This window comes from Folsomia candida, unplaced genomic scaffold (assembly GCF_002217175.1).
Source record: "Folsomia candida strain VU population unplaced genomic scaffold, ASM221717v1 Fcan01_Sc012, whole genome shotgun sequence".
NCBI lineage: Eukaryota > Metazoa > Arthropoda > Collembola > Entomobryomorpha > Isotomidae > Folsomia > Folsomia candida.
Genome location: NW_019091204.1, coordinates 851,522 through 875,815, shown reverse-complemented (window position 1 = coordinate 875,815; position 24,294 = coordinate 851,522). Strand labels below are relative to the sequence as shown.

At 35.9% G+C, this 24,294-nt stretch overlaps 2 protein-coding genes and 1 long non-coding RNA gene across 3 annotated transcripts; all 3 read left to right on the top strand.

Annotated features, from left to right (window-relative positions):
• The first annotated feature begins 9,303 nt into the window (after positions 1-9,303).
• LOC118437183 lies at positions 9,304-10,501 on the top strand. The gene is made up of 4 exons (XR_004835929.1): positions 9,304-9,444; positions 9,571-9,647; positions 9,754-9,884; positions 9,980-10,501. It is a non-coding gene; the product is annotated as an uncharacterized LOC118437183 (long non-coding RNA).
• Positions 10,502-12,818: 2,317 nt separating this feature from the next.
• On the top strand, positions 12,819-16,541 carry LOC118437167. Its single transcript, XM_035856011.1, has 4 exons — positions 12,819-12,965; positions 13,702-14,209; positions 14,651-14,778; positions 15,973-16,541. The coding sequence occupies exons 1-4, from the start codon at positions 12,960-12,962 to the stop codon at positions 16,075-16,077; spliced, it is 747 nt and encodes a 248-aa protein (XP_035711904.1). The 5' UTR covers positions 12,819-12,959; the 3' UTR covers positions 16,078-16,541.
• Positions 16,542-16,972: 431 nt separating this feature from the next.
• Positions 16,973-19,115, top strand: LOC118437284. Its single transcript, XM_035856215.1, has 3 exons — positions 16,973-17,251; positions 17,361-17,456; positions 17,527-19,115. Exon 3 carries the CDS (start codon positions 17,534-17,536, stop codon positions 18,374-18,376), a length of 843 nt encoding a protein of 280 aa, XP_035712108.1. The 5' UTR covers positions 16,973-17,251; positions 17,361-17,456; positions 17,527-17,533; the 3' UTR covers positions 18,377-19,115.
• Positions 19,116-24,294: the final 5,179 nt, after the last annotated feature.

Sequence of the window (24,294 nt, the reverse complement as noted above, 5' to 3'; positions counted from 1 at the left end):
ATTTATGTACAAATGTAATACGCAAAAATGTATGTATCAAGGTTACATAATCTGAGATTAACTTGACCCTGGAGCTACCATACATATCTGCATGAATAAGAAATTCTCTTTAAGCGTGTATGTATTTTGGTAACAATACATACATTTCTTTTTAAAATGATATTCTTTTGAAAAGCAAATGCACCCTCAATTGTATATTGAGTGAACCACATACACTATATAAATCTAGAGTAACGTTAACTTGATAAAGAGTAAAGTTCATGCACGCGAACTTTATTGTGGATGAAACGTATGTATGATTATTCATGCCAGGAAATAAAATGGTTCTCGTCCCAATTAGTAATTTGTCAAAGTGAATATTTATAGAATTCTACTCATTCTTGTAAGTTTATTCACAAGGGCAAAGTTGTATTTGATGTATGGAGAGTGTGCATTGTGTATAGTACGCATTTGTGTAAGTATTTAAGTATGCATGCTGCATGCACGACAATATGTACGCAAACATTTGCAAAAGGGTAATCAAAAGAAGGAACTATTTTATTGAATGTACATACAGTCAATGGAACAAGTATAGGCACCACCCACGCAAGCTACATAAAATTGCCTATAACTTTGGAATGCATTATCAAATTAGCATGAAACTTTGTACACATTTAGCAAATCTAATGTAGTGTTCGATTATAATCATGTTCCCGACTGAAATTATATAACCGTGACGTTATTCTGATTTTGATACGAACCCGTCAGGTTGGAACCTGCAAAAAGTATTGGCACCTTATGTCTTAATTATTTAAGCGAAATTGTCATAACGATAAACCTCTGCCTTTTGTCACGGTAAGTTAATCAGATCACAAAATATAACTTTATCTGCTTCGTAAGTCCAGATTGGTATTGTCTACAGCCAAGATTGCGACACCAAACGAGCTATTTTTGGCGGAGCGAGAAATAATCTTGCCTCCTTCTCAAACAAGCTTGGATATCAAAAACTCAGACAGGAAACATGCTCTGCGATATTTACTATTCGAAATGTAGCCAAAGAACATGAAGCAATCATTTTGGTTCCTGCTTTCTTATGATCCGGCTAAAAAAGCCGCCTAATCCTAAAATCAACGGATTAATCAAGCAAACTATCACTCGAGATCGGAATATTTCAACCTCCAAAATCATGTTCAATTTGAGTACGACCTGTGGGGTCAACAGATCATGCAATATGGTAATCAATAAAAAATCATGCCATGGGGTTTCAGGGTCCAGTTGCCCGACAAACGCGAGGGTCCTCAAAACGAAGAAGGTCAATAAATTGGAATGGGGTAAATATCACCCTAAATAGACTTTCGTTGAATAAAGAAGGGTCTGCTGCTTCGACATATGCCAGTATTAGTTATTCGGAGCCAATTGAAAGGTTCAAGTCTGGCGGATGCCATAAAAGGCTCACAAAAACGAATATGTGCATATGGCAGTTAAGCACAGCGTAGGATCGATTGTGGTTTGGGGTTAAATGACTAGGTCGCGGCGTAGTTACCTGGTAAGTATCGACAAAATCAGGACCAGGGAGGTCTTATTAATCATTACAAACCATAATTTGAAATCATTAGACAAAAACTTGACCTAGGAAGGAATTTCATATTCCAAAAATGCAGTGACCCCAAACATGTGGCCAATTTAACGGTGCAAGTTTTGGAGACTGAAAAGATTAAGCTTCTTTCGTTGCCCGCCCAGTCTCCCGATGTGATTCTGATTGTCCGGGTTGAGAAAAGAGGAACTGATGGGAAACCACTCGTCGAAAAACGAGCTTGTCAAAAGTTCGGAAGAAGTTTTGGCAGCCATATAGAAAAGCGTTATAAAGAAACTTGTGGAATCCATTCCACGGCCAATTGATGCTCTTATTGCGTCGAGGGGAGGTGCCACGTAACATTAGAAGCAGTGTGACGTAATAAAATTGGCCATTCTTTGATTTCTGATTTTATAAGTTATAGGGTGCCAATACTTTTTGCGGGTTAATTTTACATATTTTCCAACAAATTATTTAAAAACTGTGTTTATCCAATTTTAATCAATAAAACATGATTATAATCGAACACTACATTACATTTGCTAAATGTGTACAAAGTTTAATGCTAATTTGATAATGCATTCCAAAGTTATAGGCAATTTTATGTAGCTTGCGTGGGTGGTGCCTATACTTGTTCCATTGACTGTATGTACGTATTTGTTTATCATTAAACATGCCTACCTGTTAGATGGAATTGTAACGAAGGGATATTTGGACTATGTGGGTTAAAGTTCGAATCTATTTTAAATATCAAAATATGTTTATTTACATATAATAATTTACGTTCATAATCAATAAGGCATACATATTTCTGGTGATGGCATACTTCAATATTTTGGTGTATTTAGATGCAAATATATGTAAACATGTATATAGGTACTTACACAGGTATTGATATGTTATATATACACAGTAGTATAAGTATAAAATCATTTTACATATGTAAATTTATTTCGAAAAAGCAAAGTAAGTATATGTATAAGTATAAGTATATGTATCTACATATGTACCTCATTTCCGTTGCAATTATTATGTAAGTACTTAGCTTCCGCTACTTTATCCGAAGACTTTGTCCGTCTGTCTGTCAGCATGATAATGAGAGAACGGAACGAGATAATCGAAACCAATACGGCGTCATGCGACGTCATCGATGCAACCCAAAGGGGAGGATCTTATCAACTTTTGCGGTCAATCGTGCTACCGCCCTCGACGCCAGGGGGTATGGCCGGGGCTAAATTTTATTGAAATTGAATCTGTAGATGAAATAAAGTGAAATTGAGTGTTCTCGCGCTGCCATGAGAGTGGAGGGGGTGAAGTGAGACTGAAACTATTTCTTTATGTGTGTTTAGGACGGTATATTTTTTAGAAAGCCGGAATAAAATAATGGACGACCTTAGCCGCTATAATTATTAACGTGACAATTCCACATACCTTCACCACTTGGTATTGAACCTGGAAATCTCAAAGTCTGGTTTCGTTTACATCCAAACAGGTAAAGATTTTTATTTTTATATTTAACACAGATTTCAAAGATACTGACGTTTATAAAAAAATTATGTTTTATTATGTTACAAGCTATAAACACGTGTAGTCATTTGTGACATTAACTCAGCATCTCGCAATACTGAAAATTATCTTCTCAACAAACCCAAGAATTATGGTCGTACCAATACATATCCCGTAGATTTGAAATCCTGTAGAAATCTTTGTGTTGAACTGGAGTTGGGGCACATCATCAATCTTTGAGTGGCTCCAGTTTGCGTAATGTTGAAATAGTTTTTTGGGTTTGTTCCGTTTAAACCATGCGTCCCAATAATTAAAAATGCCCGAAGAGATCATGACATTTAAACGATCCCAAACAAAGTTATTCTGCACTGGAGTTGTCTGCCAGCCATGCATTCCGGTCATAAATCCATCCTCACCTTTTTTAAAGACCTTCCCATGTGTATTATCGTTCAAAAATTCTGCTGCATGAACGACATTTTCTTTCGAATCCATATACGCCGACTTGTCACAGGTCGATAAGCCTTTAACAAGTTTCTCAACTTCGTTGTATCTAATGGGTCTAATGAACGAACTAAACACATCAGTCTGATTCGTGTCCATGAAATCTGGAAACACTATGCTGTCCGCGAGACTGGCGGCAAGTCGGCAATATCCCCCCAGTAACGACATGGTCTCGTCGACATCGTCACATTGGGCTCTTGTTGAAAAACGAGTTAACAACTTTGTAAAGTATAAATAGTCTAGAATCGATGTCATTCCATCGAGAGCTTCACTAGCCATAAGAGCCTCATATGGTATGTAGAACGTGAAGTTTTTGATGTCCAGAATCGTCTGCCATGGAGCAGTTTGCTTAACTGGAATAATCATTTCTTTAGTAAAACTAGTTTTATAGTAGTTGGTCAGCACGGTTCCAAATAGAATGGAATAGGATCCTAACATTATCTTGAAACCAGTGTGAAATTTTCTACCCGAAATTTTCTTTTCATACGGAATTAGTACGGAATTTTCGAGCAGTATTCCCGCCATTAAGAACACTAGTCTAACATCTAACTGAACTGATACAAGGAGAGATATGAGAATTAAAATAATAACTGTTATCCCAATCCAGACATTAGTCTGAAAAGGGGTGAAAATCTGTTTCAGCGGGGAAGTATGATATCCTACGCCACTACACGATAAGAAAGTCCAGAACTTCAATTCAATCGGAATAATGGAATGGTACACATCAGGGGCATAGGAGAGTTCGCCAAGTGGGTAGAGATTGTGCATTTTCTCGATACTGTAGACCTTCCGTTGTGGATATTTTTCACTTGTATTCACTATATTAAATAATAGATCCTGGAACACCCAAAATCCTAGAAATTCATTGAATGTTGTGAGCTTCGCAATTTTTAGGTGATCAACATTTGTAACAGGCTGTGTAAAATATGTTCGCTTGATAGTTTTAATCACATTGGTATCCTTGTTCGATGCATTGCTCGTAATATTTATCCATGCATCCACTTCCCAAAAATATTTGTTCAAATGCGAAATACTTTCAATAAATTTTGATAAGTCTTCGAAGAAACTAAATTGCTTAGCATGACTGCAGTTAATGCGCAGCCATGGTAGTGAAATATTCTTGACGGAGTTGGAGTAATATCGGTTGTAGCAGTACAGACAGGGGAGATCTTCACCTGATTCCGCTACTAACCCCAGCTCGCCATAAAGATCAACTCTCACACTCACTAAAACGAAATTATATGATCCGAATAATGAAATCATATCCACCGATGTAGCTTGAAGTAAATACTGAAAATGTGGAGCCAGTTTGGTCAGCCAAACTATATACTGAGGGAGGCGAATTGTCTCAACATAGTAAGGTTTTTTAATGAAATGAAGAATCAAGTCGGTTACAAAGTGAGTGCGTGATTTTCCCGATAAGCTTCTCGTCAAGTCGTTTTCAGGAAACAGGATTATGAACGACCAACAATGGCCGATAATGTTTTTACGCCTGGCTATTCCCGCTCTATCGGTACCAGTGTAGTTGAATTGTTTGACGCTGCTACTGACGAGAATTGAAGGATTAATTTGTAATGCAAAGTTTGTCTGGTCATCCCCGATATCTATTAAAGTTGTGCAATTCGAAAATATTTCAAATACTAGTTCCAGTCCAGGGCTTTGGCCGAGAGGAACAGTACTTTCATTAATTTGAGGTAACGAACGCTTGCCGGTAATATATAGAAATAAAGAAGTGGTAATGTAGAAAATTATTGCAAACAGTCTTTGAATTTGCATTTTGATTGATATTGTTTTTAATGAGCTGTAGGAACATTCCAACAGGAGTAAGGATAAGGACTGACAAGTAGTTTGGCGGGTCGATTTATTAAAATGGATATTTACAATAGATAATGATCAACTCCTGAACGGGCGTTTACCTTGTCACAATATACTTACCTAGATGTAGATACATACATCGATATATTTTTTACAAGTGCCATTAGCGAAGTTAAGACAAGGTGGGGATACATATTCTAGAATGTAGAATACTTGAAACACTTGCCATGAGATGATCGGCATGTGTGAATCTACTGAAGCTATTAGTTTGTTTAATAATTTGCCTGTCCTATTTGTTGGATTCGAGAACTAGAAAGTTTATAACCGTAATATTAAATAACGGAAAAACTGTAATGTGATTGTGTCCTTAGGAATTGATTCATATGAGATTATGATCCGCGAACCAGACGACATATACATCCGCCCTCGTTTCACTTATCAAAAATTTGTCGGCTGTAATATAAGACGTGGCCTTCATAACTATCCCCTTCGTACACACTATACTGCTTACACATAGGTTCTTAAAAGTATGCTTTGAAAAACCTGCCCGATCTAGTCTACAATTTAACAATTATTTAATTTAACAAAATTCAAGTTCTTTCTCGGTCATGCCCTAACATCGAATGTTACCATCTCCTATCACAGCTTTCTTAACTCTTAGCCCTTCAGTGTACGACCTCCATAGACGGAAATAGTAAATTAAGTACCAATCAAAGCAACAAAATCGTCACCGTCTGATCAACCCAGACTTGAAGCAACTCTAAACCCGAGTTTTTCGACAAATATCCGAAATTCCCCACTTCAATACTCATAACTTGTACGGCCCTCCAAACTTTCTCGTAGTATCGCCTACTCCGATTTCCCCCCATTATTCTCGCATTTTCCCGCATTTGCTTCACATATTGGTTTGACAGTGTGAGAACCTTGTCCCCATAATGCCCCACGACCAACGCCAACGCAATGATGGTCGCCATAGTTACGGGGCCCATGGCATACACAACGACGGGTAGTTTCCCCCGATATTTAACACTGGCATTGAAACTGTAGACAAATAAGGCTGACATGCACGTAATTCCGGTCGCGAAACTCCACTTGAGCAAATTATTAGCGCGAAATAACGTAATTCGCAGGCGTCCATATGCCCCAACTTTATTCGTTTGTATTAACGCCTTCAGAATTTCCGTAGATCCACGAAGGACGCCCAGGTAGAAGAGGCCAACGTTTGTGGGCGGCATAAGCCAGTGATAGCAGATAGGGAACAGCAACATGGAGCGTAGGATTTTTCCAGATGGGTCATTTATCCAGGGAGAAGTGGGAAATATGGCGGCAAGCACGTGGTAGCCAAGATCAAAGGATGACGATAGAGGCATCAAGAAGACGCCCAACATGCCTCCTGCCGTACCAAGGAAGAGTTGGATTGCGATGAAACTTTGAATCTTCACTAGAAGTGGGGAATAAATCGTAAATTTAGGAAGCGTCCGGTCTGTAAGTGATAATTCGGTGTAAAAAATAAAGAGCGAAATACATCTACATTTGTTAACTGAAGGATTTATGGTGAGGATTGTTGACGTGATTAAGTTTTAGGCAGTTCGCCGATCCATTGATAACTTGACAAACGAAGTTTTGTAAAATAATTTTACAAACTTTTACAAAATATAAAGACGCCTTTCTTGTTCTTCGCAAGTTTAAAAAATAATAAGCTACTTTTCCTAAGAAATATTTGAAAAATTTTGTAAAAGGAAAGTTTCGAAGTTTATAAAACATACGGAATTTATAATGTTACCATTAAGGTAAATTTGTTCACATGACTTACACATTGTCAGTAAATCGGTCAAAACTACGGCCATGTCTTCGTGATGCAAGTAAAGCATGATGTGCTGACTGATATCCATAGTTGCTTTCATGCCCAATCCGACTAAGTAGAGGATCACATCCATTCGTGGAGAAGTTGTATGGTTTACCAATAAGTATAAAATTATTGCTGTCAACACGACATAAAAGACGTTGACGATAGAGAGAAGAACAAATACTGGATACTTGGATGATGAATTCGCATAAATTGGTTTAGTTTGAGATGGGTTTATTAAGATATCTTGCTCGGTGATTACTTCCGGAATTCGGTATAATTTTGGGACCTTGTTTTTTACTCTTATCACGTTTAAACCAATTATTTCCATGTTTAAATTAAGATAAATTGTGTTAAATACAGAACATCGATTCGTTCATACACTTAAGGAAAGTGTTTTTTAAATGTTCGACCTTCGTAAAGGTATATAGTCTCTGAATCTTTCGACATCTTCTCAGAAATGTATGTAATTGTCAAATTGTATTACACGTTACAAATATCTATGGTTTGACCTCTCCAAAAAATATTTACTTCCGCTTGTTTTTTTTTGCCTACACAAACTTTCCCTCGTATTTACAATGCCAAATATTCCGTAACAACATAACAGCCAATAATCCACATAATCCACGCAAAATGCTGCACGTCGTCAATTAATTTTATTGGTGGAAAAGGGTTGATGTTAATGAATTAGTTGCAAAAATTGAATTCGGTGGGTGACTATGTTCAAATATCGTCTAAATTGAAATTAGTTTGCTCAACTTTTCATTGGAATGGTTTGATTACGTTTCCAAGGAGGTAAGTTAAGTTGCGCTACCTCTGAATTTGATCGATTTGTGTTTTCCATCAAACTTTGCCAAAGAAATATTTTTCAATAATACTTTTCGTAATAAATTTTTGTCAAACGAATTTAATCAAAAGTTTAAATCCAGAAATTGTTATTCTATAATACATGATAAAATTGGAATTATGATAGAATTTGGAAAACCGTTGTTTGTTTGATTAGTTTTCGATTAAATAAATATTATTTACAAGAGAAAATCCTACGTTATTATTACCGTTATTCGTAACTAATTTCCTCGTGTATTTATTGGTCGACTCATTAATTCCACTTCTTTTTAAGCCCCATTTCACCGCCGATTTGACTACCTTTAAATTGAAATTTAATGTTATGCCCTGATTGGAACGTGATTTAGGGGAATTCTTTTTACCCGTTAATTATGAAGCGCGCTTTAGTTTTCATGATGATGTAAACCAATTAACAGTTTAGCCATCGATGTTACTTGGTTTGCATCAATATTCGTCGGTACGAAATTTACCACTAACTCGTGACAAATGGTAGTGACATCTACTCGTCCGACGTCCTACGCGTCTTGACATAAAATTAAGCATACTTAAATTTTGGTTAATTTGAAATATCTGTAGTCATAAAGCCCTTGTTATTAATATTTAAATATCTGCTTCTGCCGGGTATCAGGGTACCCGAATATTACGGACATATTTATGGTATCAGGATGACGCGTCTCTCAATGCGTCAATCTCACTATACCCCAATTAAACACATTTATGTAAATGCGACTGTCTAAAATATTGTGTACTTGACTTGAAGTGCCAGATTTATCTCCCACGGTCTCAGTCTGCCTCCATTGTTAATTAAGTGGGCACTGATTGGCGCGAGCCAAAAAATCGGGTCTTTAAAAAAAATGCAAAATAACATAAATTTCATGAGTTTCAGGATCAGCGAAACTTTTGGTAGTTAAATATTAATTTTGGTGCTGAATATTTACAAAATAGTCGATTTGAAGAAAATATAGCGATTTCATTTGCCATTGTTTCACAATAAATTGGCTTCAAAATTGCTAACCTTTTTTCAAATCGACTGCTTTGTAGTACCGAAAATGAGCTTTACATTACAGTATCCAAAAAGTTGTATTTATCTTAAAAGTTAACAAATTGATACCGTTTTGGACGGTTAAATTTATGTTAAGACATCGACTTCGATAAAAAAAAGTTATGCATCCTTAAAATGGGAAAATAGAGTCTCACGGTTAACTGTATGGGCCAAACAACTGGCACGAACCCCCACCACCTGGATTGCATTACACGACAAAAACACAAAAAGTGCAAAAGACGAAGAATTATCAACTACAATTATTTACAAAAATTCCAATTGACCTTTGTTGAACGGTTTGTCACGAAATTTTACAGTCTTTAATTCTTTTAAGTTGTAAGTATGTATAAAATAACGATTACTAATTATTTAAAATTGAACTTCATAAATTGATGATTTTATGTTTAGAAATTAATGTTTACTCTAATTTAAAAATTAATAAATACATTCCTCATCTAACAGATAAGGACAATACAAATCAGCCATATAAATTTAAAATTTGTCATTTCGAATAAGAAAATTAGTCACGAATTAATCTGGTATGACTACATGTGAATTTATTACAATAAATATTTAAATATTTATTTCTTCTCACTTATGAATATTAATAGCTGACAATTTACAAGATAAATTTCCACTATGTAGAATCACGATGCAGGCCGGGAACGACCAAACTGCCACACAATTGAATAATCTTGACCTTACCAACATGGAATATTTGGCGATGAAGACCTTGACGAATCCGCTAGGAAGTAACTTACTTACTGTCTTACAAAGTACCAATTCATGAACATATTTACTATATTTCTATTACATATGGGTTTTAATAAATATTTACATTACGACATGTCAAAATAAAATTGTATTTCAGATTCTGACCAAAGTTTTCTGCTCCTTGGACGTCAAAACGCTAAAGTCCGCCCGATTCGTGTGCACCGTTTGGGACCACGTGGGCGCCAAGTTTCTCGGACAGAAGGCCCGCCTAACTTTCTCATCATCGCCAAAGTACCGGCTTAATTACTGCAAATTTACCAATCTGAAAGAGTTGACCTCATTCAATCACAAATTGTCGAGAAATGTGACCTTGGTGATGATCTGTGACTGCAGTCTTACCTGTCAATGCCCCCCTAATCAAGTCGAAGCTTGTCGCAATCTGCCTCCCAACTTTGCCATTTGCTTCTCAGAATTTTTTGACGAGCTGGACACGCTTAAATTCTTTGTGGGAAGGACGCTCCAACCACGCTGGCATGAAATGTGGGGTACTCATCAGTTCCAAAACCTTACCCAGATTTGCAACATCGTAGAGAAAGTCTGTCACGATGATAGCTGGTGGGGTGACGAGGACGAAGTGAAGACGCGATTGGAGGTGCCGCAGTTTAGACCCCTGCGGAATCTTAAGGTCAGTCATAGATTAGTCATTAATTGCCAATTTGATGAGTTTTGAGATAAATTCAACTTGCGTATGTATGTGTCATGGATTCTTTAAAGTTAACTTTGGTACTAGAAGTCTATCGATTACAAAAAATTGCGAATTCATTTTTTAGGAAATTTATTGTTCACAAAGTGGCAAATGAGTTAGCATTTTTTTCAAGGAAAATTTTGTAGGGTCACAAATTAATTTAAATTACATAGGTTAAAAATTAACTTTACTTTGAGATATTAAAAGTTGCTTTAAAATCCATGAAATTGATGCCATTTTACAAGTGTGCATTTATATGAAAACATTCCACTTGAGTCAGGCTGGAAATGCATGCCACCACAAATCATCTTCCTAAACACCTATGTATGTCATCCTAAGGTTCTCTCTGTGATGATGTCAGCCGGCCAGCAAAACCATTTTGCAAGCGACTTCTTATCCCCTATTTCTCAAGGGTTGCTCAACTATGCCCCCAACCTGGAGAAATTTGAGTTAGAGGCTAATTTTTACCCGGATTTGACACCCTGCCGAAAGCTGGACGAGATTAAATTCACTAATCAAGATGCGAGATGTGATGAATATTCCCGTAAATTAGATGTTCCCGAGATGACCAGGATGTTAGAAGCAGAGCTGGGAAAATCTAGATTAAAATAATCAAGATTAAGATTAAGATTAAGAATAATTAATCTTAATCCATAATTTTAATCAAGAAATTTGATCGTATTAATCAATAATTTTAATCTTAATCTCACAAGTCAATTTAATTAATTTAATTTTTAATCTTTAATCTTTGAATCTTCGACTTTAATTTTAATCACGATTAATATTATGATTACCATCACGCTATCTGTTACTCGGCTGTCGACTCCTTGTAAATCTCTAAATTTCAACGCACGATCGTCTTTCAACACTGGAACCATTTTTAAAAATCAAAACAATTCTAAATTTCTGACAGGTTCCCTTCTTTGAAAGGAACGTTATTTAAAACTGTATTCTTTAAAAAGATTAAGAAATTTGCTGTCATTAAAAAAATTAATTTAATTTAAAAAATTAAGAGTTATTATTTTTTGAAATTTAAAAACGCGTTGCATTTGAGGTGAGACTAATTTTTACTCGTATTACAAGTTATTGTATTCGCCTTAAATTTAGCTGATAAAAGTTTAATAATTTTGAATAACAATTTTGAAGCACCGATGCTTCATACTTTTCTCAAATTTTAGAATTTATGATATAATATCGATGTAAACTATAAAAAACGGCGATAAAATAAAATAATTCTTAATTATTATTATTAATCTAGATTAATTAATCTTTAATCTGTGTCATAAAAGTAGATTAATTTAATCTTAATAATTTAATTTAGTAGCGGAAGAATAATTTTACATAGTGGGGTCATAAGTTCTCGTGAATGCATTTCTGGTAATAAATCCCAAAGTATTAGAGCTATCTGTTCGAAATTTTTATGGATTAAGAAGCTATTAATATTGTTTAGAAATCATAACTTCTTTGTCAAGATTTCGTCCACGGGCAATTAGACAAGACATAACTCGTGACGGCCACAGGTTGATCGTGGTACGCGCCAATTTTCGTGCCAAAAGTATTTCAGACTTTTCACCGTTGGCAAAAAATTTAATAGAAAAAAAGGCCAGATATTTGTTGTACAGAAGTCTGACATCCGTTTAAGTATGCGGAAGTCAATACGAAGTCATCACCGTGGTGTGCATGGGAGCAAGTTGGCTGGAGAAATGAAATCTCTGTTTTTTATCGCAAAGGGTACAAGTTGAAGCCAAGAATTATTTTCAGAGTGTCCTAGAGACAAACGTTAATAACCTGAACCCTGGACCCTCCGAAAATCGCCATTGGACCTTTCAACAAGACTCTGCTCATGCGCAAGGTGCAAAATTGTCCAAAACTGGCTTCAGACGAATTTTCATGACTTTTTTTCATCCGTAGAACGGTGCTCTGTATCTGCAGACCTTAATCCCCTAAATTATGACTGGTGGTGAAAATTATAGGTACAAGTATGCTCTAAATTTCACCCAAGTGTGGAAGGGCTGAGGTCGCACTTACTGAAGATCTGGCGCTTTTCCCTGGAAATCCGTGCGTGCCGCGATCGAGCAGTTTTCGCCACGACTTATGTCTTGTGTACAAGCCCGTGGAGGAAATTGTGAAAACGAAGTTATGATTTCTAAACAAGATTAATACCTTGTTCATCCACAAAAATTTCTATCAGATAGCTCTAATACTTTGGGCTTTATCACCGGAAATGCATTCACGGGAACTTATGGTCGGACTATGTAATCTTAATCTTAATCTCTGATTCGGGGATTTTTAATCTTGAAACTCATTAATTTCCCAGCTCTGGTTAGAAGGTTGTCGTGATTCCTTAAAAAAGTTCACCTTAGGTTTTCATGGGCGTCTTTGGAGTGATCCAATGAAGGTAAAGTTGCAAACCTGCTTTTTATATGTGTCGTTTTGCTCCAATTCGTTTCGCTCGTTTCCAATTCGTTTTTCTCCAATCAATTGGAGAAATTACGTATGTAAATTGTGGCCCATTTAGGCGAGCACCCCTGTGGCTTCCGTCATTCTCTCCTCTCCTCCAGTCTCACTTTTTTAAAGCAAGATCTCATTGTCTCCAAAGTGAGAATGAGAGGTGTAAAAAAAATTAGGACGGAAGAAGAGATTCGAGAGATTGGCGGGTGACTATAGCAGGAGACCTTTATTTTTAACCATTTTACTTACGTACTTGACTTATAATTTATAATTTAATCTACTTATAATTCCTGGCAGTAGTATAATCAAATTGCAGTAGTAGAATTTAGATATAATGCAATAAATAAGCCATGGAGCGGATAACGCCGGGTTTAGACTTCACGTTATCATTACGTTCTCCTCCCAATCCGATTTTTTGATTGGCTAATCAAAAATATCACTAAGACAATTAAAAATTTCCACCAATCAAAAAATCGGATTGGGAGGAGAACGTAATGATAACGTGAAGTCTAAACCCGGGGTAATGGCTAAAATTATGGGTGGCTTAGAGGGTGAACCTCTCGATGTATGTATATGTATTTCTTGCACCTTCTTTGCAACGAATGTATAACATCAAGTGAAATGTGCACAAATCGAACACTATTTTCATTTTTTAATCCGTGTTTTTTTTTATTTATTTTTAGCTTGATTTTCACTTCCCGAATCTCACCCACTTGAAAATGGATGCTTCCACGGCGTATCAAATTGAAGACTCGCTGAGCATGACCAACCTTCCAAAACTGACCCATCTCTCGATCTCTTCTTCCACCAACATATCCGAAATGATTGAAAATTATCATACGCCCCACGCCGGGATTACATCGCTCCACGTGGCAGGCACGTTTAATCCTGAAGATGGCAACTACGCTGTCGTCAAACTGGTTAACCTTTTCCCAGCCGTGACCGAATTCAAGTTGAACGTGGCGATTGAATTTATAGAGTATGCATATTCTGGCGAATACATCGGCAGGAAGGACGTCCAGACCCAAAACATTTTGCCTTTGAAGGAAACCTTGCAATCCTTGGGTGGCTGGGAGTTGACATGCGGAGGAGACGTGGAGGTCAAGTTTGAATATGTTGTGAGGGGTTATTCATTTGAAGAGCTGGATGCCGTCGGGACTGCTGTGTTACAAGGAGCCGCAGAATGGAAAGGTTTGCAGTACAATTTTAACCCGATTTTGTTAAAAATCTGGTATAGGGGGCCGTCCATAAATTACGTAATGCAAGAATCGCAATTTTCTATGCCCCACTCGCCCCCTTGAGCATACCCATGATATCATTGGAGCCTTAAACCCCCCCTCTTGCGTTACGTAATTTATGGACGGTCCCGTCAAGGGGGAATTGATTTCTCGGTATTAAAGTTGCTACCGCTTTGGTAAATATTAAAATTATTTACCGAGGTCATTAAAAATTTCCTACAGATATGGTAAAACTTTAATTCCGAGCTAACTCACGGTATTACTTATCGGTACCAACTTAGATATATATTTATTTGAATCCCGGAGGGTATTAATTTAATACATACTGGATTTTTAAGAATGTATATACCTATGTATGTATTTGAACAGTAGTACTAATTTGTGTACAATTTAGGCCTGGGGAACACATGTCTCAAATTTGTCGTTACTTGGGTGGGCGAAACGTACAAACTGTTGGATGGGATGCGTGATGCTCTTCTGTCTTGTGGATCCATTCGTCGAGTGACTTGGGAGGGATTTGAGGTAAATTTTTGGCCGATAATTTATAAATATGCTATTTTTATTGGGGGTATTCATGACTCCTTCGTATCGTTGGTATCGTAAAACAAGTTACGACGGTTATGAGATTTTGTTAGCGGAGTAAGATTTTCCCATTAAAAATCGCACTACTGACTAATCGTAATTACGATTTTTAAGAAGCTTGACCCCTTGTTTTTTTCACAAACTACTTCACGATGATACTATTGCGGTGCATCGAAGTCAACCGGATGGATTTGATTTGAATTTTGGCCCGCCTCCAATGTTAATCAAATGGGTACGTGATTTTGGCGCGTAGAAATTCTGTCCGGTTGACTTCGATCCACCGCAATAAGAACGATACTAACAATGCACATGTCTGACATGTTTCTCACAGATCTTCTTCAAACCAGCGCTAAAATATCAAGGCACTAAACACAAACAACATTTGGTGTGACACTTGAGCACTTCTGCAGAATTCGCGAAATGGCGAAGGTTTTAACTTCGCAAAAATGCGTATTTTCACCATGCGAAACTATATGGAGTTCACCTCTCCGCTTTCCGATTTTCTCCTGCGCTTCTCTTACCCAGGGCATCCGTTTTCACATTTAGTCCAAAATTGAGTTTATTAATTTCCCAACCAAGTCCAAGTTTTCATCTGTGATTCTTACATAATTTTTTTTAGCAATTTTTAATATTTTAAATGAATTTTTATCAGTGGGAATTTAAGAAAAATTGGTCAAGAATAGTGGATTCGATTTTTTTTAATTTCTTTCGCGTTTTGATACAAAGATTTTGATGACAAAAATCTTATAAGTTTAAAACATTAAAAAATGTTAAAAAACTATGTAAGAAACACAGATGAAAACTCGGATGGGAAATTAATAAACTCAATTTTGGACTAAATGTGAAAACGGATGACCTGGGGAAGAGAAGCGCAGGAGAAAAAAGGAAAGCGGAGAGGTGAACTCCATATAGTTTCGCATGGTGAAAATACGCATTTTTGCGAAGTTAAAACCTTCGCCATTTCGCGAATTCTGCAGAAGTGCTCAAGTGTCACACCAAATGTTGTTTGGGTTTAGTGCCTTGATATTTTAGTGCTGGTTTGAAGAAGATCTGTGAGAAACATGTCTGACATGTGCATTGTAAGAAATAATGAACACCCTCCATAAATTTATTTGTATTAATTTGCATATTTAGATGGACGAGCAGGATTCGATCGAGCTTAATTCATTCATTGGAGAAAATAATGTGCCAGTGAGCGTCCCAGATCCTGGTTGGTTGAACGATTTGTGGACTGATTAGGCGGTTAAATTAATTATATAATAAATACATGTATTCACTAGTAATATATTTATGTACCAATTTTTTAATCGTTCTGCTCTAAGTATTACGTAAGGGCTGTGCATACATAACTAACGAGGCACATTTTCAGAAAAAGTTGCAAGGACGGAAGCTATATACAATTTAACTAAAATTAGAAAGAATCGATACTTATGAAGCATGAAATATTTACATATGTATGCCAAAATTATTTTTGAAAACATGAATTTATTACAATGAAATATATTGTATACGTTTGTAATTTTACGTTCGTGTGTTATTATCAGAGTGCGGTAATATATTTGTCTTTGATTCCTACATTTATGTTTGTGGGTGTGTTCCTTAGATGTATCTTAAATGTAAATCAATTCCAAAATGCTTACCGACATATTCATAAATGCATTTGTTTCGTAACTGTTTCCGCTATTTTGTGAAAAGTAAATATGTACGCGTATTTTTGAAATATTTTTTAATACATACATTTCGTAAATACAATTATCCGAGATGAATTTTTTTCTTAACGAAATCGAATCATAAAAACTTGAGAGCATTATGCACAAAAATGCAAATGTTATTTAGATTATACTCTCTCAAATGGTGAAAAATGATGTACAGATTTTGCCGTCAAATGAAATTTGGTACACAACTGCAAATCCGCAATGCAAATTTAATTATGCAACATATAAAATTCATGGCTTATGCACAACAAAGTAATATAAGTTGTGGTTATCAGAGCACCTTATCGGGCGATATCGTAACCAATTCAGCCGAACAGTGACTGGAATCCACCCGTCCTTCCAACCCAACCCCTCTAAAAGATCTGCACTTACTAACAATTACGGTGGCAGCCAACGCCCAAAAGTATACAGCATCCAGAGACAACTCCACTCTAATTTTAATTACTTATTAGATTTTCAAAAATTAAGTTATTGTAACGAATAAAAATTATCGTAATTCAAGACAATTGAATCAAAAGATTAAACAAACCAACCCGAGAGTGATTCATACATATTTATGACAAATTTTATGAACGAGATTTTAATTACGAATTTTATTGTGCCAATTATTCCCTTGTGTAACTCTGACTCACATACTTCTCCAATTCAATCGTTTCTTACCTCCGGATACCTTCTGGCGATTTAGGAGAGTAATTACGGTAAGAAAGAGGCGATTTTATTCAATCGATATGAAAAATTAATTTTAATAATGTACCTTAATTACTGGATTTCACCGTAATTTAATACCTATACTATTTCTTTTTACAGAAAAAAGATACTGAAGTGCAGCAAATTCAACTACTTTTTGTAAAAAAAAGTAATTTGAAGCTATTTAAATAATTCCACCATCAAGACTTGTCTGAAGTACGTACATACAAAATAGTTTTTGTACCATTTATTTAACCGATAATTTACTAATCTTTTTACTTTCCAGAATAACGATGGACGACTTTGAAGATATCAATGACTTGTTGTTCGACTGGCAAAATTGCGAGGTACCAGCTTTGGGGGATGACAACGTAGAAGCACGACCTCCTTCGGACGATGCAGTCCCCGAGTTGGCCGTTTTACTTCCAGTTAGGGCGGCTAGTGATGAAGGGGAAATTGATGAGGGGCAACCTTTCTTTGCGCTGGAGGAGAACGATGACGAGTTAGGACTTGACTTGGAAGGTTCGGGTTCCCCGTGGGACGATTTGTTGGCCAATGCGGCCGCAAGGGACGTAGGGGAAGTTCATGGGGGACAATCTTTCCCTGTGGGGGTTGAAAACGGTGATGAAGTCCATGACTCGGCGGGTTGGGCGCTAGGCGGTCCTCCTTACTTTGTGGGGGCAGAGGGTCAAGGGGATGGGGAAACGTCGGGCATCGCCCAAAATACTGGGCAGGAAAAGCCAGACAACGAGTTACCTGGCGAAGACATGACCCCCGCTTCTCCTCTACATTCCCCCGCACAACCACCTACCGTGGAGAAGAGGAAGCCAGGAAGACCTCGCCTACACAAGGAGAAACCAATCCCCTCAAAGAAACCTAAAAAATACGAGCTGGACCCCGATCCAAACGATAAATCAATTCAAAATTCGATAAACGCGAAGAAAAATCGGGAAATGACGAAGGCTAAGATGGAACAACTTACATCTGAGAATGCTCGACAGGCCGACCAAATTAAGAAGATGGGGGCTCAACTTAACATCTACAGGGACAGATTTGGGGATATTTTTCCCGAAAACGGTGAGAATCCTGGTGGTTTTGGACCAGAAAACCGGGACGGGTCTCACGACACGATTTAATCCATGGTGGTGACGGGCGTAATGATTCACATAAAAAGATATTGCACTATATAATTATATAAATGATGATTATTTTAATTAGTAATTGATATTTCATGGATTCAGATTTTAGATTGATCTTTATAAGCATTCCATACAAAATTTTAGAGAGTTGCAACTTCAATTTACTTTTTTTGCCACAAGCCGTCACCACATTTTTGGAGTTAAATAGCAAAAACGGATAACTTAATAAAATGTTTATGCACATTTGTATTGTTTCGTATAACGGCATTGTATGTACAATGTCGTTATACTAAACAATCCAAATGTGCATAAACATTTTATTCATTGTACGAGATCCGTATAAATATACTGGGTGTATCCACATTTGCAACCAGCGTGGTGTAAATATTTACACCGGCAAGTGTAAACTCAGGTTGCACGTGTGGATACACCCAGTATATTTATACGGATCTCGTACAGTGCATGTTCATATCTACGAGGTGTGTATACATTTGTTTATGCAAATCTTAAAATTATTTTCTAATGCAGAATATTTACTTATGCAGATAACCTAGTATTATAAGATATACACTTTTTACACAGAAAATATTGTAGTCTAGCTTAACTTTCTTTCGAATCCAATTAATAAACTGTGTGGTTAATTTTGTGGAAAACATGTAGATTTTAAAATATCATGTAAAATATAAAGATGTAGTTAATAAAAATGTGGCGAAATAAAAAGTTCTTATTGCATTTATTTATGTACATATGTATCAAAAATTGAGCTGGATAACTGCATATGCATTATTTTCATAAGCGGCTTATGATAAGCCTATAAAGTTGACACTGAATCAACTTATTATGTATGGGCATCCTCTGCCTTCTGTACATATGGAAATTTTGGCCAGGCTTCATGGTACGCGAGTATGACTAAACCAAGACAAGGGCATCTTTATAAGATTGTGAGCTGAAGAGCACACCGTGAAAAATAACTATTACTAATTGGTAATTGTGGATAAATTTATAATTCTACTTGTTTAAAAAATACTTACATTTTTTACTTCAAAAACCCATATATTCTGTAAACATTTCAGGTAAAGTAATATTTGGCACACCCAAAAGTATAAATATGTGCACAATTGGATCGTTTCTCTTGGCAATGGTAATGCATGTAGTTTTCGAAAGGAATCTGGTAACCGACTCATCATGCAAAATATACAAGCACCTTTACATAAATTCGTTTATACATACATCTTGCAAAATTCATGGCTTATAACAAAGTGAAATAAATCGTGGTTATCAGAGCACCTTATCGGACGAGATGAACAACTAGGTGATTGGAATCCACCCTTCCTCACAACCCAACCCCTCTAACAGATATGAACTTAAGCACAACTAACAATGCCAGCCAACCTTCCAAGCATGCATCACCCAGAGACTGAGGATGACTTTAATTAATTGAGTTTCAAAAATTAAATTGTAATTAATTTTTACTTATTTAATTGGAAAAACAATTATGAATATTCAGGCAAAATAGGTAAAAAAATCGTAACCGTATTTTATCACGAGTTATATAACGGAAACCTTAATTGCGAATTTTACTATGCAAATTATTTCCCTGTGTGACACTGACCCACTGACCCACTTCTCTATTTCAGCGTTTTTTGACCTACAGTAATATAAGTGTAGTGACCTTCAAGCAATTCCGGTATGAAAAATAGGCGAATTTATGGTAACAATATGGTAAATTAATATTAATACTGTCCCTTGATTATTAGATTTCACAAATATTTAATACATGGGCCGTTTAGTTTTACAGAAACGGCAACGCTGACCTACATACTGAATTGACTTGCTTTTTGCTAAAAGTAATTTGCAAATATTCAAAGAATCGCGGACCATTAAGAACATTAAGACCATTAAGAATTTTTCGACATATATCTAAGAGTTCCCTCAATATCATTTATTTGATTAATCATTCACTAATCTTTACAAAATTTTCCAAAGGTGTATGTATGTAAATACGTAGCGTATTTTTGGATGATAAAACTTCCTACAAACATTTAAATGCAGGGTACTTAACAAAGTATTGGAGATGGACAATCGGTATTGTAGTGTATGTATGTAAGTAGGTTTGTGTCCTATCCAACTGTTAATTAGTAAATAAGCTATAGAATTAATTAATAAGGACGAGAAATTTGTTTACAACATTTTGTGGAAAATGTGTAGATTAAAAAATCTCATTCTTGTATGCAACACAAAATGAACTGATTAGTAAAAACGTTAAATATACAATTTCTATTTCGCTTACATCTTGACAACACATTATTTTCATAAATCTGTAAAAATTCAAACCACATCTAAATAATACTTATCATCTTATATTCTCTTAAGTGGAAGTTCGAATGCAAATAAGGATAAACTATTTATGCAGTGAAATTAACAAGGCAAGCATATATCATGTTATTAGTTATTTCTTTACATAAAGTGCATGTACACCATTCTCATGAAAATATATACGTAGCTTGAACAATTCTAGGCATCGCATAAACTCCCTCAGAAACCTCATATCTTCATAATTCAAAAATTTCTACAAAATCGAAGTGTTGCACTACACCCCATCGAATTGTAAACAGAGAAGGATACGATGCTGAAGATGCAAACACATACATATATGTATGCAATAAATACTCATTTATGCCGTAAATATTTTCAAAAATGTGAATGTATTTCATGTGAAATTTATTATATATTTACATACGCATTTATTCATATTACTCCGTTAATACATGATTATACACATTTATTTGATTTAAGTGAGAGCATGAAATCGATGTCGTTATTTAAAAATTGGACATTCTTACTATCTGAATGAATATATACGATTTTTTACATGAAAGTATTGAACTTTTAACAATTCATGCTGTGCAACAAAATGAAATAAATCGTGGTTATCAGAGCACCATATTGGACGACATAGGAACCAGTACAGTTGAGGGCTGACAGCAATCCACCCGTCCTCACAACCCATCCCCTTTAATGGATATGCTCTTATCGTCATGCACCGTGGCACAGTGTGTCGAGAAATTATTTTAAACTACAAAATCCTCCCATGGGGGTAGGAAAGCATAAAAATGTGTCTGAAAATTTCGGACTTGCATGAATCATGACCATTTCAATAAGAACTAAGTTTTGGGGAAAGTACAATTTTTAGGGAGAAATGAGAAAACCTTCTTTTCGGTGATGATTCGTGTAAATTGCAGAGGTGGGCAAGATCAAAGTTTTCGAAGATCAAGATAAAAGATCAAGATCAATTTTTGCGACCCACAAGATAAAGATCAAGATAAAGATAAATCTGCCGAATACTAAAGATAAAAGATCAAGATCAAGATCAAATCCCAGATCAAAATCAAGATCACAAGATCAAATAAATTCCAGGTATGTTGCAAATATTTTTTTATACATAAACCTATAAATACAACTAGGTGTAATGTACGTAGTGTGCACTGTGCACATTACAAATACTAGATAAGTAAAGAAAATTGGTTGTCTGACCAATTTTAGTTATTCAAAGCTGACAGCATCAAGGTTGTTATAATTTCGTATAGTTATATAATACATAACCAAACATTTACTCTGATGTTTTAAGTTGCCCTTATACTTCATTTCTTGGTAAATTAAGTAATAGTTGAAGTATCCGGTCGACGGGCTAACAATATTCGCATTTAGGAAATAGATCGCCGTTTGAAGAACTGGGTCCATTAATTCAGTAAAAAAAATTAAATCCCGTACGAGTGTTTTTCGTTTCCTTGAATGTACTTTGAGTAATGGACCAAGATGCCATTTTTAAAAAATATCAATGTTTCAAAATGCTACTTTTCATATTTGGGATTTGATCTTGAACTTGAACTTGAAGATCAAGATCAAGATAGAAGATCTTACCGAGCTAGATCAAGATCAAGATCAAAAGCTCCAGCCGAAGATCAAAGATCAAGATATTATCTTGATCTTTGGTCTTGATCTGCTATCTGAGATAATGATCTTGCCCACCTCTGCCTTTATTGTCAATTTACTAAATTGACAATAAAGAGTTCTTAACCAAAAACCAGCAAAAACTTGAAAAAAAAAATCCTCCTCAGATTTTAACAAGGTCATGATATAAGTTAGTCTTATGCAAATACTTCAAAATGCAGAAAGATTTTCTTGTGCATTTTCATATTCAAGGATTTGAGATTCCTACTAACTAGGGGTACCTTTTACCTGATAGGCGAAAAATGAGTTCTAATTTAACTTTTTGCATACATCATACTATGTTTCAAGCGTAAACTGCAAAAAATTTTTCTGAAAATGCAATTCGCGAATTTTTTATTAGGCTCCGAAGATTGCGAAATAATGGGTGGAGGAGCGGGCGAGTGGGAGAGGAGGGCGAGGCTGACCGAGCTCGCGAGGTCAACTCCACTCCACCCCTTCACTCGTCACTCTCCGTTTGCATTTCTCCAAATAAATTTCAGCAATCCAATAATAATGTTTTCTTAAATAATAATATAATAATCTTCAAGTACTTACATTTATTGACTTGAATTAAGCGAAGCGAGTTCATCCAAATCTGAATCATCCGAATGAAAGTGATTATCGATGTAAAAGTGATGAAAACACATATTAACAGAGCAGTGAGCACATTTGATAAAAGTCTCTCTATTGCACATTTCCTCACAGTCATCAAAACTAGTCGAAAATAATGTTTCTGCCACATTTTTAAACTTCACTCGGTCACTCTTATAGTTGCATGCAAACCATGCGTATTTGAACATCGGCTCAAAAGCAGCTGACTAGAACTGGTTGTACATTAAGGACTGCATTTTAATTACGTTTTGTCTTTTATGTAAATCGATATCAATGGAATCTAGGACTACTTTTTCAAATATCTTTCGACGAAATATTTTGTATTGTCTGAAAATATATTTATCCAATGGTTGAATGATGGATGTTGCTTTAGCTGGAATTTGGAACCTTGTGCATTGTTCTGAAAGTGATTCGTAGGTCAAATCGTCAACTTGTCCTGCCCAAGAATCGTAAATTAGGATGGCTTTATTTTCACTGATGTATGGAGCAACGCAATCAGTAATCCATTTCTTCATAATAGTTTTGTCCAACTTTCCTGACTTGGAGGCGACCAAATAAATGTTGGATGGAACCTCGAGATTTTTCTTGACTATTGGACCCAAATATCCTTGTGGTTCCTGGAGGCAAATTAATAATTTTCCGATAAATTTTCCACTCATGGATAATAATGGCATCACAGTGTACGAATGTGTGTTAGCATTGTGCGAAACAACCAATCCAAGAGTGTCCTTCTCTCCTTTAATTGATAAAGTCCGCTTCGGTGAATATTCATATGTAAATCCAGATTGGTCAAAATTGAGTACAAGGTCTGGTTGAACACCTATAAGTTTTTTGTTGACATTTTCCACAAACGTGTAGGCTGCTTCTTCGACATTACTTTTATTGTCATATTCAGCTTTTGTTAAATATTTCGTTATTTTGCGTGAAACAATTCGATTTTTTTTCTTAAAGTTGTGAATCCATGTTGAGCTAGCCTTAAATTGTAAAGATAAATCTTTGGATTTGATGATTCCCCAACGCTTTAAATCAACTTCACTAACATGAATTAAAGATTGTCTAGCATGATTAAATCTCTCCTTGACAAAAGTTTCCACTTTACTTAATTTCTCCAGCTTTTTACCATTCTGATCAACATACGTTTTCATCCGAGAGATTGACGCATAACTTCTAACTTTTGGGAAACGTCGCTGGGTTTGAAACAATTTGTTGGTTTTAACATTGTTATAAAAATTCACGATCTTTATCATTTCTTCAAGATTGTATTCTTCTTGCCCGATTTTTTCGACCTGCCATTCTTGGGATGATGCGAGACC

What these genes read in the sequence shown, in the direction of transcription:
- LOC118437284 (XM_035856215.1), top strand. Translation starts at nt 17,534, where the DNA reads ATGGACGACTTTGAAGATATCAATGACTTGTTGTTCGACTGGCAAAAT.
- LOC118437167 (XM_035856011.1), top strand. An exon ending in AGGAGCCGCAGAATGGAAAG is followed by an intron (nt 14,210 to 14,650) that starts GTTTGCAGTACA and finishes TGTACAATTTAG; the next exon opens with GCCTGGGGAACACATGTCTC. An exon ending in TGACTTGGGAGGGATTTGAG is followed by an intron (nt 14,779 to 15,972) that starts GTAAATTTTTGG and finishes TTGCATATTTAG; the next exon opens with ATGGACGAGCAGGATTCGAT.